This window comes from Lissotriton vulgaris, chromosome 8 (genome assembly GCF_964263255.1).
Source record: "Lissotriton vulgaris chromosome 8, aLisVul1.2, whole genome shotgun sequence".
In the NCBI taxonomy this organism is placed as follows: Eukaryota; Metazoa; Chordata; class Amphibia; order Caudata; family Salamandridae; genus Lissotriton; species Lissotriton vulgaris.
In genome coordinates, this window is record NC_141696.1 from 1517134664 (window position 1) to 1517151576 (window position 16913).

At 45.0% G+C, this 16913-nt stretch overlaps 1 protein-coding gene across 1 annotated transcript in view; it reads right to left on the reverse strand.

Moving 5' to 3' along the window:
• Positions 1-16913, reverse strand: part of CD58 (CD58 molecule) — a 336400-nt gene that overhangs the window by 225444 nt on the left and 94043 nt on the right. Inside the window, exon 2 of the mRNA XM_086935648.1 lies at positions 11358-11654. Coding sequence (XP_086791774.1) covers positions 11358-11654 — 297 coding nt within the window. The remainder of the gene's footprint in view (positions 1-11357; positions 11655-16913) is intronic.

A 16913-nucleotide genomic window follows, 5' to 3' on the forward strand; every position in this document is an offset into this window, starting at 1 on the left:
ACGTAAAGCAGGTGACCCTACTGGTTGATATGGGAAAGAACATTTCAATTGTGAACACCCGTTGGCCCTGTGTGAGCCATTCCTATGTTTAGTGCAATAGCTGACAAAATGTGTGCTCTCCAACAATCTCACCTAATTACTACAACTGGTGAAGACCTGTATCAAGGGGGCTCCGTTCTTACCAACTTCATGGTGAGAAGGTACCACTAGGTGGGGTGACCTTTGTCACTCTCCACTTCAAGGGCTCTCAGTAGGCCCTAGAAACTCAACCTATGTGCTCCATGGGAGGACAGAAGGACACTGCTAGGTGCTACCACGGTAGGCGCCCCCTGATGCAAGTCAGACTTCAGGGGCCTTCCCTCGATCCCTCCTCCAGTGGAGCATATAGGTCCTGATGAATGACATGTACCCCCTAGGGACACTGGGCAGAAACATGTTGACCCTATTACTACGGTGAGGAGAAAATACATTTCCCTACTTCACCGTTCACTCTTATAATACCATACAGCCGCCTACCCTATTAAAATGTAATTTGGCAACTGTAATGGTTTTTAAAATTCACTCACTTTCCACTTAGTTTAGAAGCGCATGCCTGTCGTCAGGTGAATTCCCCCCCCCCCCCGCCCTCCCCCCGAGTTTTGTGAGGACGAGGACTGAAGATGATGAAGCATGACACCAAGTGGTGTGTGAGGCTAGTCCTTCACTTTTTTTGTGAGATGTCCACACTCACAATCTAACCCTTGAGCACCTTCGGTCACTTTTCTGGGACCGGCCCCATTTGTGTTGAACATTTCGTGTTGGAGGCTGGCCTGCTCCTAGCGCCCTGTGCCTCTTGTTCCCTCCTCCATCCAATCCCTGGGGTTAGTGTGGTTTCAATGAGAATTATTTGCCTTACTTATCTGAAATTGACTGGGTCACCCCTAGTAGAATGATATCACACCCTACCAGTCTGTTTTGTTTTATTAAATGAAATATATAATACTTGCATGGAAAACAATTTTGGGTGCTGAAACGCATGGTCAGATTTCACCAGTCAGAAAATCCAGTCTGTAAAATTGTGAGTGGATCAGACAGGGGCAGCAGCACTGCCCATCAGCTCTGGCCTAATCCCTTCATTCAGCAACCAGTGTGGACCTTTGCATCTTGCCTTTGGCTAAATGCTTTAAAATGTGAAAAAATAGCCGAACCACTGTCGAGAGGAGAGGAGCCTCCAGAACAACTGTGGGCCTCGCGGTTCATGGTCCCTCCATATACTCAACAGAGATTTTAAAAAATAGCAGATTATGCGCCACTTCTGCACATACAAAGTACATCACATGTTATTTTGGGTTGGCTGCAGGCAACATGATCGCCATGGGATAAAGCAATAGTGAGCCAATGGGACAGAGATAGAAGATTAGTGAGCCAATGGTGACAGAGGTCGAAGACTTATGAGCCAATGGTGACAAAGGTCGAAGGCTAGTGAACCAATAGGAACAGAGGTCGAAGGACAGTGAGCAAAACAGAAATGCTGAGGCAGCCAAGACAATACCTGAGCTACAGGGAATTGAGTCAGAGTCAAGGCAAGGGAGAAAGTAGGTGTTAGAGGAAATGGGTTTGATTGTAACAAATATTTGAGTGAGAGAGTTGGTGACAGAGTTAATTACGCTTGAAAGAATGTGAATGAGATTGATGAGGTGAAGTCTGAAGAAGGAGCACCATTGTGGCCAGAGAGATGGACGCTAATAGGGCCATGGTGAAATGGAAAAAGGGAGCGTGCAGACAGTGGAGACAGAGAAGTAGAAAGGGGGAACGAAAAAGACGACTTGATTTGTTTGACACAGTAAGTAATGTCCGCCTAGTGCGTCCACTGAAGGAGCCTGTGTTTGACCTCAGTGTCACAGGTTCAAATGCTGACGGGTCCACTCAGCCTTCCATCCTTATGAGGTCGATAAAATGAGCCCTCAGAGGAACTGGCCCTATGTTTAAAAGAAAATTTGAATCTTTACCTCTTTCAGCGAAGGAGGATACAATTTCTTTGAGGGTAGCCATATGACCTTGGGAGAATGTATATGGAAAGTTTGCTGTCTCTTTTTTAATGTGATGAAATGTGATGTTTGATATTTCTTGCATCTAGGGATTTCTGTGTGCTAATTCTGGTGTTTTTTATAATTATTGTTTATTCATTATCCTATTCTCAACATTGGAGCCCACCTTGTATGGGTGCCGATTTCTCGAAGCAAAATGATACAGGTTGAATTGTACATGACTATTTAACCTCTTGGCTGCTAATGACAAGGGTAACTCGTTGTAGGAAGGGGGAGGCTCTAGTTGGCGCAGTGTAACACTAGCGACAAGCAGGGACTCTCTCTTCCTCGTCAGGGCTGAGGGTTACCTTCCAGACAACCTCTGCTTACCCTCTAGGTAGTGTGGCTTACGCAGTCGTAGGCTAATCTTTGGGGCACATAGGGTTAAACACTTGCAATATTACACCCTCACAACCAACCCACCACACAATGAGACCAAACTGTATTCTGTAAAAATATATATCTTTATATAGATTTCAAGCAGGCTTGTGAATACAGTTATCAAACTTTCAAATGGCGGTTCCAAGTTACTCAGTTCAAGTTGCCACAGTTCTTTCCAGCAATAAGCATTCTTTAGGGCCTTCTGCCCAGTTCAACAAAGTTCTTGTGGAGCAGGCGGCTTCCAGGGGAGCTGTCCCACGTCGCGTTGCCTTCCCGGGGTCGCTGTTCGTTGCGGCTCCCAGCCGAGCAGTTCACGGGTCATCCGGGGCAGCGGTGTTCTGTGGCAGGGTCCTTCCTTCGGCGTTCTCTCCTACCCTGGAGGCGGCGGCTGTTGTGGTGGCGGCCAGTGGCAGTACGGTCCCCAAGTGCAGGACGTACCCAGCCAAGGGCCGGTTGCAGCTGCGCGCTCACAGCTGGGCTGTCGGGCGGGATACCGACCAGAGAGGGGTTCTCACAGGGCGGCTGTCCGTCTTTGCAGATGGGCTGACGGCTCGAAGCACAGTCAGCTCGGGAGCTTGGACCGGACGGGTCCTCCTTCGCTTTGCTCTCGGTCCCCGGTGCAGGTGCGGTCACGGTGTTCAGGCCAGCGGCGGCTGGACCTCACTTTGCTCTCGCGGTTGCCTTGGGTCCCGGTCACGGTGTTCGGGAGGATATCGATGCCTTGGATTACGGGGAGCGTGGCAGGCTTGCCCAGCGATCCCAGACCCCTCTGTCAGTACTGCAGCGATAAGCAGCACACACAGTCGCTTTCTTCAGGGTGTAGCGCCCACTGGTCCTGGGGCGCTGGTCAGGGGGCAAGTTCAGCAGCAAGCCCTTGGAGATCGTTTCAGCAGAGTTTGGCACAAAGTCTTGTCAAGCAAAAGTCTTCTCGCAGTCTTTCCTTTTTCCTCTCCTTCGGCAGCAAGGCACCAGACACAGGCAAGAGACAGCACTCTTCCTTGTCCTTCAAGGTCCTTCTCGTCGGGCAGAGTTCCTTCTGTAGCCCAAACAGGATCTAACTTTCAAGGAGCAGGGCTCCTTCTTTTATATGGTATTTCTTTTGTTCTCGCAGGCCAGGGGGGCCTTTGCATCGCCACTTTCAGTCCTTGAGTACTCCGGGGGTGTACTCCGGCTTCTGCTTTCAGTGTGAGGGGCAGGCGCATCAGACGCCCCACAGGAGGTGGAGCCAGCATTGTGCGGACAGGGGCAGCCAGAGTACCTTGTTGATGGGGCTTCGCCCTTCCTGGGCCAGGTGTCGGCTGAGTCATCAGTCGCTCCCCAGGAGGGTGGAGCCAGCATTGTGGTGGCAGAGCACAGCAAGATCCAGAGTCAAGAGCCACTCTTACCTCCCACTAAGGTGTAATCTGCGCATTCACCACCTGTCATTCCCCCAGCCCTGTCACTCACACATCCCAGACAGTCAGATACACATACCAGCAGAGGCGGGCTGAAATGGTTAGGCAAGCAACTGCTAACTTTCTAAAAGTAGCTTTTGCAAACACAGGATACTAAAATAAACTTGACTACAAGAAATATTTTATCATCCTGAGTTCAGGCATACTAAACACGACGCGCTACCATGCTCCTTGAGCCTGCTGGGATTATAGGGTGTAATAATTCCAGCAGCTCAGTCTGGCCTAATGGAAGCAGGTAGCCTTCAATAGTGAGATACGATTTTGGTTGTAAGTCACTACTAGGACATGCCACACACATCAGGGCCTGTCCTACCTTACACCTACAACGCACCCTGCCCGCAGGCCTACCATAGGGGTGACTAATATGTAGTCAAGGGAAGGTTCAGGGGCTGGCAAGTGGGTGCACTTGCCCAGCTAGCGTGACAGTACGGGACCGCACGCGGGTTCTGCGGTCGCAGTCCCCAGACACATCTTTACGGCTGCTTCGGTGGGTGGCGCAACCAGCGCTGCAGGCCCACTAGCAGTATTGGCATCTACAAGCCCCGGCCCTCCTAGTGCACTTTACTAGGGACTAACAGTAAATCCAATGAACCAATCATGGATACCAATCGCATGTACAATTTACAGTAGGGAGCACTTGCACTGCGGCACGGGTCGGCCGTGGCGCAGTGCCCTGAGTATCGGAAAACCAGCAAAACATCGGAGGCACATCAGCAAAAAGTGGAAGGGAAACTCACGCCAAGGTGCCGGGTCTAACACTCGTCATGGACTTTACATTGATTTCAATGGAAATTAAAGTCAAATTCAAATAATGCCTTAGCAGCCAAGAGGTTAATCGAGTGAAATATGCATAAACTATATCTGAAATTGAGGACCTTATCAGAAATCCTTTGTGCCTTTGTTTACTGTTCTTATTGAGCATAAAACTGTAAAGGAGTAAACTCGATATTTGATTGTTGAATCTAAACTTTATTTTCTTTCCAGAACAGATTGGTCACTGGTGTATCTTTTATGTGTCGTGTCTTCCCCCCTCCCTCGGCGTGAAAGCCCTGACGAAGGTGCGCCCGTAGATTTGGGCCTTGCACCGAAACGCGCGTTGGCGTTACTTGAATTCTGCACCCTGTCTTATCGATCTGGGCTTCCTGGCAGTGTGCCACGAAGGTCCTACAGGGTCCCCTCCTTGCGTCATCCTGGGGATTACGTTGAGGAATGTGTATTGAGTATGGTATATCTGTGGATGTTTGTGTGTGACTGAATGAGAAAAGAGTGCATGTCTGAGAGGTTGATGTGGGGGAATTATATGATGTGTATCTATTGATGTAATGTCTGTGTAATTATTTATTGATGTAATATGTTATCTAATGTTTTGAATAAAAAGTATATAAACTAAATAATGAAAAAAGAACATAAAGACTTTTGTATATCGATATTTGTAATTCATTTCACTTTGTGACCTTTATGTCGCCCTTTGGTGAGTTCCATGCTGCACTTTAAAATGAGTGGACTCTCTATGAGCCATTGTTTAATTTGTTTGGGTGGACCTTTTCCCGTGCAGTCGATAAAATGAGTACCATCGAGTTGGGTAACAATACACATCTGTTATTCAGTGCCAAGATCCCTTGTGTGAACGTGCGCTTTACAAATACATGTAATGTAACAAGTATTCTGGTATTCTACTCCATGTAATTCATGGGTCAGGCTTATATATGTGACCCCTATCATTTATTCACCAAAAAAGGGGTCTGATCCAATCAGGCCCAACTGTGGAGAGGGATCTATACAAGATAACATAAAAAACTGTATCTGTCCACATGGCCATTATTATATTCACTTTTTTTTAACACAACAACCACATAAATCCAGTGTGTTGGAGAGTTAATCTCATCTTTTATTTTATGCAATTATTTTATCAAAATGTTTTCATTCATTCTTGGTCTTGTTCGTCAACAATACATGTAACACATTAACACTATATACAACATGTAATTCAATTAACAAAAAAACAAACTGTAATACATAGACACATTAAAAAAAAAATTCTAACGAAATCCAGAATCCCAAGAAAATTGCGAGGGTTCGATTTTCATGGAATTCTGGATTTCGTTTCAAATTTTTATTTTATTTTCACCCACGAGCACCCAATGAATTCCCCCTTTGAGGATGAAGACACGCCTTTGTGATTCCCTCTATCCTTTTGCCTGACCTATCATTTTTTTTTATGATCACTCTTGGCACTGTTCATTATCCACAAGTGATATAAGCTGTTTATGTGGAGAGAAGGGTCTCAAACTTCTTCCCCAGGATTTTTGCCAACGCGTTTCGGCCCGAGCAAGAAGAGGTCATAAGACTTTTGTATATCGATATTTGTAATTCATTTCACTTTGTGACCTTTATGTCGCCCTTTGGTGAGTTCCATGCTGCACTTTAAAATGAGTGGACTCTCTATGAGCCATTGTTTAATTTGTTTGGGTGGACCTTTTCCCGTGCAGTCGATAAAATGAGTACCATCGAGTTGGGTAACAATACACATCTGTTATTCAGTGCCAAGATCCCTTGTGTGAACGTGCGCTTTACAAATACATGTAATGTAACAAGTATTCTGGTATTCTACTCCATGTAATTCATGGGTCAGGCTTATATATGTGACCCCTATCATTTATTCACCAAAAAAGGGGTCTGATCCAATCAGGCCCAACTGTGGAGAGGGATCTATACAAGATAACATAAAAAACTGTATCTGTCCACATGGCCATTATTATATTCACTTTTTTTTAACACAACAACCACATAAATCCAGTGTGTTGGAGAGTTAATCTCATCTTTTATTTTATGCAATTATTTTATCAAAATGTTTTCATTCATTCTTGGTCTTGTTCGTCAACAATACATGTAACACATTAACACTATATACAACATGTAATTCAATTAACAAAAAAACAAACTGTAATACATAGACACATTAAAAAAAAAATTCTAACGAAATCCAGAATCCCAAGAAAATTGCGAGGGTTCGATTTTCATGGAATTCTGGATTTCGTTTCAAATTTTTATTTTATTTTCACCCACGAGCACCCAATGAATTCCCCCTTTGAGGATGAAGACACGCCTTTGTGATTCCCTCTATCCTTTTGCCTGACCTATCATTTTTTTTTATGATCACTCTTGGCACTGTTCATTATCCACAAGTGATATAAGCTGTTTATGTGGAGAGAAGGGTCTCAAACTTCTTCCCCAGGATTTTTGCCAACGCGTTTCGGCCCGAGCAAGAAGAGGTCATAAGACACTGGGTTGAGAAGAAGGAATTGTTGCTTCACTTCATGTGTACCTTCTGTATCCTACCCACCCCAGGCAACAGCTCAGCCTTTGAAGCCAAATGGCGGTTTGCATGAGAATTAAAATCAATCAACATACACAAATGTTTCCTGCATAACAAGGAACAGTTGTTCTGGGTAGAGATCGGTTCTCAATCCACCTTTACTCCATTTCAGGTTTGTGCTTTTCCTTCCTGCCTCCCCGTCCACGCGTAAATATACATTTTACTCCACCTCACACTGGGAGCACCGACAATGTAAACCAGCGTGAGCAGCACTCACCATGAGCAGCCTGAAGCTTCCCGGGAGCAGCGCCCGCCTGCAGAGAAAGCTTAGAGAAGAGCCGGCATCCAGAGCCGCCGCTGCAGTCTCCGCGACTTCGGTGTCTACGCACAACCACTGTCGCTGCCTCGCACTGCTACCTCACGCTCCTACTCCTACTTGGTTAAAGTATCAGCAAAAGTGCAAGTCTGGCGAGCCGCGGTTTTTAAAAAGTGGTCCCCACTATACCACATGTATTGTTCCCTCTTGAGGTCCACCGTTCACCGCTGTGCTTGACCAAACCCCCTGCATGCTCGCGTCACTCCTCCCAACAACAAACTGAGCCGACTCAGTCTGGCCTAGATCTCCTGTGATGCCAGGGTTATGAAGAAGGTGTCCCATGAGGCAGTGGTGCAGCCAGCAAATCTCTTTAGGCCAAGTTCCGGCCCATATGTTAACAACCCCCTTTCACACAGGGGTTTTCAGCAAAGCTGACAGGCCCGCTGTAGTGTTCTAAGTTCTTCACGGTATTGCATCATTGCAATTTTTTTTTTTTTATTGAGCACCCATTCAGTGAATATGTGCAGCATTGCAGCGAGATGGGCTCAGCCCGGGGTCACCGGGAGCCGCTAAACCACTGTCTGTGTCCCGCTGTTGCAGCAGCCATGATGACAGGTACAGTACGGCACGGAAGATGTGCAGTGCCAGGAAGTGGCTTGGCAGCGCCATTGCTGCCTTCTTTAAGGTGGACCACCAAGCAGCAGCTGTCAAATGCACTCAAAGCACTTCCTGCTTCAGTGCGCAAGCTTCGGGCTTAGCTGCAATAAAAAAACATAAAGACATGCAAGGAGCGTGCACGTCCTTGTTCGCTCCTACGGCAATACTTCTTGGGAGTGAACTTTAGAAAAAAGGTGAGACATACACCCACTATTAGCCATTCGCAGGCTGCGATTTTCTAAGGACACAGACAAAAGCCAATCCAAAGCGTGGGAGGAGTCGGACCTCCACAAAGTACAGACAACAGATCACCTAACAAACGCTGAGTAGGCTCGACCTAAAAATTTGATTCCATGCAGATTGGAATTTAACAACTGCAATAATCCGTGCCTGTTACCAGGTCCACTCTGTAAAACAGGGCATAACAAGCAGATGACGACACATATTGTACTCAAATCCACATGTCCACGATTTTCCAGGCATTTTTCCGGATGCTAATTTCAGCAGGTTTGAGCATCAGGCATGAACCTTGGAAAAATGTGAGCTTCAGTGTTAACTGTAAAAATGGAATTCTGTGATGTGCAGCAAAAGGAATTACCGCAAATGCTGGAATTTCACGGGTCACTCGTAACAAGGGCCGGACGGGCATTTATGACATTAAAGGTTCGCCCTGCAAAACCATATTTCAGTAGAAACATCAACTGATCTGCGCAGATGTCACACAGATGTTCACACAGTAATGTTGATGGGCCTTTCTGCTGTGTGTATTCTGATGGAAGTTTATAGTTCGCATTGTAAAGGTTATATTTCCTTTCACAAAATGTACACGAGTCCACAGTCAATGTTTCTGATCTGATCTTATATTTCCAGATCGTTACAATGTCTTATTTGCAATAAACATAGTCTACAATGCGTCTGACAAATATGTGTCCCTCAGCAAATACTTTTCTGTGCTAGAGGAATGTTGCTTCTGATTTTAAATAGTTTTACAAGGTTCCCTCATTAGCAGTCTTTAAAATATTAGTTTTTTTAGCTAAGATTAGAAAATTAGCTTTATAATTTGTTATCATGATATATTTAACAAAAGTTGATGGGGGCATCGTAATCATCACCGTAATTAATTAAATGGAACACTGCACCCAATTCACATTTTGTTTTCATTTTTGGGGGGTCCAGCCAGTACCACGTTACTCCTGTGGTACCCAGCGCAGCGCAGTGCGGCGTTAAGATTTATTATTTTATTTTTTTTATTTTGGGGCGGGGGACAGGATTTGGTGGTGATGCTGGGAGGAGATCCATCTGGGTTTCCCCCACAAGTGCCTGCAATCGGGGTGTCACTACCCTGCCACTTAATGCCCTATTTTGTAACATTTTCAAGACAGGGGGCCAAACCCCAGGTTACCATGATGGCGCTGCATCTTTTTCTTCTCACTTGTGGCCAGCCAATCAGACCGCCTGGTACTGCACAACAGGTCCCAAAGTACCAAAATGGCCAATGGGAGGAAAAGATTCCTTGGCCAATCAGAGGGCCCCGTTTTAATATCCACTACTGTGGCCACCCGTCCAAATATAACTAACCTTTTAAACCTTCATGCCCACCCACAGCACATTTTCAAATGTGAATTTCTCAGAAACAGCTAATGGATTTACACCATACAACGAAAAATAGGCTTTCTGAGTAAAGTTCTATCTTTCTTTCAAATTTAATGCAATTCTGTTCAGCCGCTATTTCTTGTTTCGAGAGCAAAGATTCCTGTAGGAATAACATGGGAAATCAAAGTTGTGGGATTACGCCCCCCTTTTTCTCGGCCCTCACTTGACGGACTGCCCCCAATCTTTACAAAACTGAGCATAGGTGGATGAACTTTATTTGTGGAAAGTTTTGTGAAGATTTATGAAATAGTGTCAGGGCCAGGAAACCCACGGTGACAGAGCGCTTTATAAGCTTACCTTAACATAACATAACATAACAGTGTCAAAGTTATTAGCAAAACAAAAAACGGTTTTCCTTTGGAAACAATGGCATATCTAGAACTGCACAGTAGCGTTAGATAGATGGATGGAAAGATAGATACATAGATGGATGGAAAGATAGATACAAAGATGGATAGATACATAGATAGATAGATAGATAGATGGAAAGATAGATACATAGATGGATAGATACATAGATACATAGATGGATAGATAGATAGATAGATAGATAGATGGAAAGATAGATAGATAGATGGAAAGATAGATACATAGATGGATAGATACATAGATACATAGATGGATAGATAGATAGATAGATAGATGGAAAGATAGATAGATAGATGGAAAGATAGATACATAGATGGATAGATACATAGATAGATAGATAGATAGATAGATGGAAAGATAGATAGATAGATGGAAAGATAGATACATAGATGGAAAGATAGATACATAGATGGATAGATAGATAGATAGATAGATAGATAGATAGATAGATAGATAATAGATAGATAGATAGATAGATAGATAGATAGATAGATAGATAGATAGATAGATAGATAGATAGATAGATAGATAGATAGATAGATAGACCAAAGCCTACTGCTTTAGTGGTTGGTACACGTCCAGGTAGAGTCAACACAATCATCAGCAACAAGTATCCTTAATTGGAAAAAAAAAGTGACGGCACTCGCATGAACATGAAGTGCAGAATGTAATTAACTCATAACTGAACCAGCACACACCAGTGTGAAGTGACTTGTTTCAACCATCCCTTTGTGCTTGTGTTTAGTGCATCACTTATGTGACGCATTTCAACCTTTGCTTTGCACTTGTCTTTACTGAGTCACATATGTGACCCTTTTCAGCTGTTGCTTTGTACTGGTGTTTACTCGTTCACTTATGCGTTACCTTACAAAGAACGATTTCATACATATTTGAATTAAATAAGAGCTTGATTGAAACTAAGATTTCAGTGAGTGCAACAACACAGAGACTTAATCTGGTCCCACACAGCACATACCATTTTTTTCTTTTAAAAAAAAAGTATTTGTTATCAAACCAAAGTGCAGACTGGAAGGGGTAAAATAAGGACATTATGCATCGTTTAACCCTTACTAAGAATCCGAAAAGTGATACAGGGCGCTCTAGAGAACCACTTAAAACAGAAATCCATTAGCGCAGTTACTTACGGAAAACGCGTAGATCATAGTTGGACGAAACGTACAGATTATTAACAAGGGCCTCTCCCTTGTACCTAGCAGAATCTTCCTCTTTCAAATTTTTGATGGTCAGGAGGCCTGTTGATGTATCCAGGTCACAACGACCCTTTAAGGATCCATAGTAGGTCACAACTCCGGGATCATCCCATTCTGCCACCCTGTGACTCCCTTTTGTCCAGATGTAGCCTGTTGATTTACCAGAATAGGTGATGTTCAGCTGAACAGTTGTACCCACAAGGGCATCTTGTCTCACATCTTGACTGGATCCTAAAATGGAAACAAAACGTGTGTTAAAGCCTGAGGGGCCATTGTATATGTGTGACTCCAATACCATGGACAGCCTGATGACAGATAAGATCTACCACCCCATCACTGCCCTGCTGCTGTTCTCAAGTAACAAGATCCTTTCCCTTCATCTGTCATGGGAACACAACAATCACCAGCTGTTGACCACTAACAACATCCTGAAAGTCCTCACTGCCATCTAGCAAAACTACTAATCCCCAGCTGCTATAAGGTACCAATATCTCTACACAGCTCCCTGTCAATACTCCAGAAATGAGGACTTCCAGTGACAATACCACTAATCACCATCTGTGATCATGCAACAATGGCCCCATAGAACAAACCATAACAGCAGCACTACCCATGTCCTGATGTAGAAATGCCCATGATCAGAAGAAAAGCAAGGCCTCCCACCCTCAGTACCAAGAAGCACCTAACTATTATAGGTGGCAGATCAGAGCAGAAGACACAGGGAAGCAGAAGACACAGGGAACCAAGGATCAGAGGAAAAGATGGTTCCACCTAGCTACCTAAAACCCAAGGCGAAATTCCACCCCTCCCTACCCATGCTCAGAAGTAGGGACAAGGGATGCTCTCAGTCCTCCAGCTGGCTCCAGCAAGTGGACTACTTTTGGGTCACCTAGATGCAAGTCTGACGAGATCTAAATTGGGCCCTCCATCGGTAAGGACTTCGCTTAACAAAGACTTGGATCCTTCTGCAACCCCTTTGGTTCTCTGATATGTATCCAACCACTAGCCCTCCTGAGGTGCACTGTAGTTCTGGAAGCTGCCGCAGACCAGTACAGGAGTGGTTTCCAATACTGACGGGGATTCCTACCAGTGCAATGGTGTATGGGGACGAGCCCCTATACATTCCTACGGTGCATTACCGGATGTACACCAAGGCCTTCACCTTGTTCATCACATTCGGGAACTCCAAATACATTATTAGTAAATCATATCACATGACTGTCTTTGTAAGGTGCCAGGGTGGCCTCAATGGACCTACAAGAGCACTGGGCTGGGCTGCCAGCGCCAGCTTCACCAGTACTCATAGTGTCCTCAGGGAGGTGAGTCACATGACTGACAGTCCCACATTCATGCTCCAGTTTATTGGTTTTCTTTATTTTTAAACATATCCAATTCAAACATATTCTTGCAATTCATTAGTTCATTGTATTCCTTGCAAAATCAGAACAAGCGTAGCCACAACGTGTTTCGAGGTCTCGCATCTTTCTCAAGGCCCATGATTCCAAAATGTTAATTCAAGGTAGAAAGTACTTGCAAAATGTAGATCTCCAATTTGATGTACTCCCCCAATAAATGGCCTCAGGAGTGAAAAGACCGACTTCTCGTAGGGAACGGCGAGTGCTAGAGAAACCACCCGTCGTCATGCCGCGGCAAAGCCACTAAACATGCAGAACAATAAAAGGATGTTTTCCATATCATAGTTTAGACTTATGTTATAAACTAGACCAGTGGTTCTTAACCGGTGGTCCGGGGACCGCCATGGTCCCGCGAAGCCTACTCAGGGGTATGCAACCACCAAGAAAATTAAACAGCTTTAACAGATTATTAAAGTGCATATAAATAAAGAAGCAGGAGGCACAATTGACAATTTTAACGCGTTCTCTAAATGTAAAGTAATTTGAGATTGAAGGCTAACAGTGATATTGGTATCCTCAGATTGTTTCATGGGCGCAGTCCAGTGCATCGAACAGAATATAGTATGGACGACGAGTGGCCTCAATTGAACTGAGAACAGCTTCCAGCTTTCTATCAAAATGTTGATGTTTCTTATATTTTCGTGTGCATTAAGCCCTTCCATGCTCGTGACGGAACCATTCCGCCATGAGTCACGGTTGGTTAAATAAAATGTTTCATCATTTGTGCATTTGTTTGATAAATACTGGTGTCTGTATTGTCTGTGTAATGTTTTGCGGTTCAACTCATCAAAAATGCTTAGGCCGGGGCGCCCGCAACCAGTAATGTTTCATTGAGGGACCCCGGGTTCTAATAATGCTTCAGTGGGGGACCCCTGGTTCTAATAATGTTTCAGGGGGGACCCCGGGTTCTAATAATGTTTCAGTGGGGGACCCTGGGTTCTAATAATGTTTCATTGGGGTACCCCTGGTTCTAATAATGTTTCAGTGGGGGACCCCTGGTTCTAATAATGTTTCAGTGGGGGACCCTGGGTTCTAATAATGTTTCATTGGGGTACCCCTGGTTCTAATAATGTTTCATTGGGGTACCCCTGGTTCTAATAATGTTTCAGTGGGGGACCCCTGCTTCTAATAATGCTTCAGTGGGGGACCCCTGGTTCTAATAATGTTTCAAGGGGGGGCCCTGGATTCTAATAATGTTTCAGTGGGGGACCCCGGGTTCTAATAATGTTTCTGTGGGGGACCCGGGTTCTAATAATGCTTCAGTGGGGGACCCTGGATTCTAATAATGTTTCAGTGGGGGACCCTGGGTTCTAATAATGTTTCAGTGGGGGACCCGGGGTTCTAATAATGTTTCTGAGGGGGACCCCTGGTTCTAATAATGTTTCTGTGGGGGACCCGGGTTCTAATAATGCTTCAGTGGGGGACCCTGGATTCTAATAATGTTTCAGTGGGGGACCCTGGGTTCTAATAATGTTTCAGTGGGGGACCCGGGGTTCTAATAATGTTTCTGTGGGGGACCCCGGGTTCTAATAATGTTTCAGTGGGGTACCCCTGGTTCTAATAATGTTTCTGTGAGGGACCCCTGGTTCTAATAATGCTTCAGTGGGGGACCCTGGATTCTAATAATGTTTCAGTGGGGGACCCCGGGTTCTAATAATGTTTCAGTGGGGGACCCCGGGTTCTAATAACGTTTCAATGAGGGACACCGAGTTCTAATAATGTTTCAGGGGGGACCTCGGATTCTAATAATGTTTCAGTGGGGGACCCCGGGTTCTAATAATGTTTCAGTGGGAGACCCCGGGTTCTAATAATGTTTCAGTGGGGTACCCCTGGTTCTAATAATGTTTCAGTGGGGGACCCCGGGTTCTAATAATGTTTCAGTGGGGTACCCCTGGTTCTAATAATGTTTCTGTGAGGGACCCCTGGTTCTAATAATGTTTCAGGGGGGACCCTGGATTCTAATAATGTTTCAGTGGGGTACCCCTGGTTCTAATAATGTTTCTGTGAGGGACCCCTGGTTCTAATAATGTTTCAGTGGGGGACCCCTGGTTCTAATAATGTTTCTGTGAGGGACCCCTGGTTCTAATAATGTTTCAGTGAGGGACCCCTGGTTCTAATAATGTTTCTGTGAGGGACCCCTGGTTCTAATAATGTTTCAGTGGGGTACCCCTGGTTCTAATAATGTTTCTGTGAGGGACCCCTGGTTCTAATAATGTTTCAGTGGGGGACCCCTGGTTCTAATAATGTTTCTGTGAGGGACCCCTGGTTCTAATAATGTTTCAGTGGGGGACCCCGGGTTCTAATAATGTTTCTGTGGGGGACCCTGGATTCTAATAATGTTTCAGTGGGGTACCCCTGGTTCTAATGTTTCAGTGGGGACCCCGGGTTCTAATAATGTTTCAGTGGGGTACCCCTGGTTCTAATAATGTTTCTGTGAGGGACCCCTGGTTCTAATAATGTTTCAGTGAGGGACCCCTGGTTCTAATAATGTTTCTGTGGGGGACCCCGGGTTCTAATAATGTTTCAGTGGGGTACCCCTGGTTCTAATAATGTTTCTGTGAGGGACCCTGTGTTCTAATAATGTTTCAGTGAGGGACCCTGGATTCTAATAATGTTTCTGTGGGGGACCCCGGGTTTTAATAATGTTTCAGTGAGGGACCCTGTGTTCTAATAATGTTTCAGTGGGGGTCCCTGGATTCTAATAATGTTTCTGTGGGGGACCCCGGGTTTTAATAATGTTTCAGTGAGGGACCCCGGGTTCTAATAATGTTTCAGTGAGTGACCCCTGGTTCTAATAATGTTTCTGTGGGGGACCCCGGGTTTTAATAATGTTTCAGTGGGGTACCCCTGGTTCTAATAATGTTTGTGTGGGGGACCCCGGGTTCTAATAATGTTTCAGTGGGGTACCCCTGGTTCTAATAATGTTTCTGTGAGGGACCCCTGGTTCTAATAATGTTTCAGTGGGGGACCCCTGGTTCTAATAATGTTTCTGTGAGGGACCCCTGGTTCTAATAATGTTTCAGTGGGGGACCCCGGGTTCTAATAATGTTTCTGTGGGGGACCCTGGATTCTAATAATGTTTCAGTGGGGTACCCCTGGTTCTAATGTTTCAGTGGGGGACCCCGGGTTCTAATAATGTTTCAGTGGGGTACCCCTGGTTCTAATAATGTTTCTGTGAGGGACCCCTGGTTCTAATAAGGTTTCAGTGAGGGACCCCTGGTTCTAATAATGTTTCTGTGGGGGACCCCGGGTTCTAATAATGTTTCAGTGGGGTACCCCTGGTTCTAATAATGTTTCTGTGGGGGACCCGGGGTTTTAATAATGTTTCAGTGAGGGACCCTGTGTTCTAATAATGTTTCAGTGGGGGTCCCTGGATTCTAATAATGTTTCTGTGGGGGACCCCGGGTTTTAATAATGTTTCAGTGAGGGACCCTGTGTTCTAATAATGTTTCAGTGGGGGTCCCTGGATTCTAATAATGTTTCTGTGGGGGACCCCGGGTTTTAATAATGTTTCAGTGGGGTACCCCTGGTTCTAATAATGTTTGTGTGGGGGACCCCGGGTTTTAATAATGTTTCAGTGGGGGACCCCTGGTTCTAATAATGTTTCTGTGGGGGACCCCGGGTTTAAATAATGTTTCTGTGGGGGTCCCTGAGCTCCAGTAATGAATAAGTGGGGTCCACGGAAATCAAATGGTTGAGATACACTGAACTATTGATTCATTTGGGGAACATTAAGCTTATGATGTACTTCAGCTGCCCATAAACCATAAATAGATATACCTGTGTTCTAGCAAACACACATCTGGGCCAGACCGACAGCTGTTTGTTTAATATACAATACTAATAACTAAGAAAGTCCGTTGGGAATATGTTTTCTTGCATCTAATCAAACAGGCTCCAATTGGCATATTTGGTAACGTTTGTTCCCACACACCCGCTAGGCTTTGCCATTTGTACATCAGGGGCTGTCACAGACCACCCCAGTAGCTCACTGGGAATACATCATTCCAGGATAACTCCGAGATGGACAACACACTCATGTGCAGGAAGCAGACATTGTCACATGGACATCTGG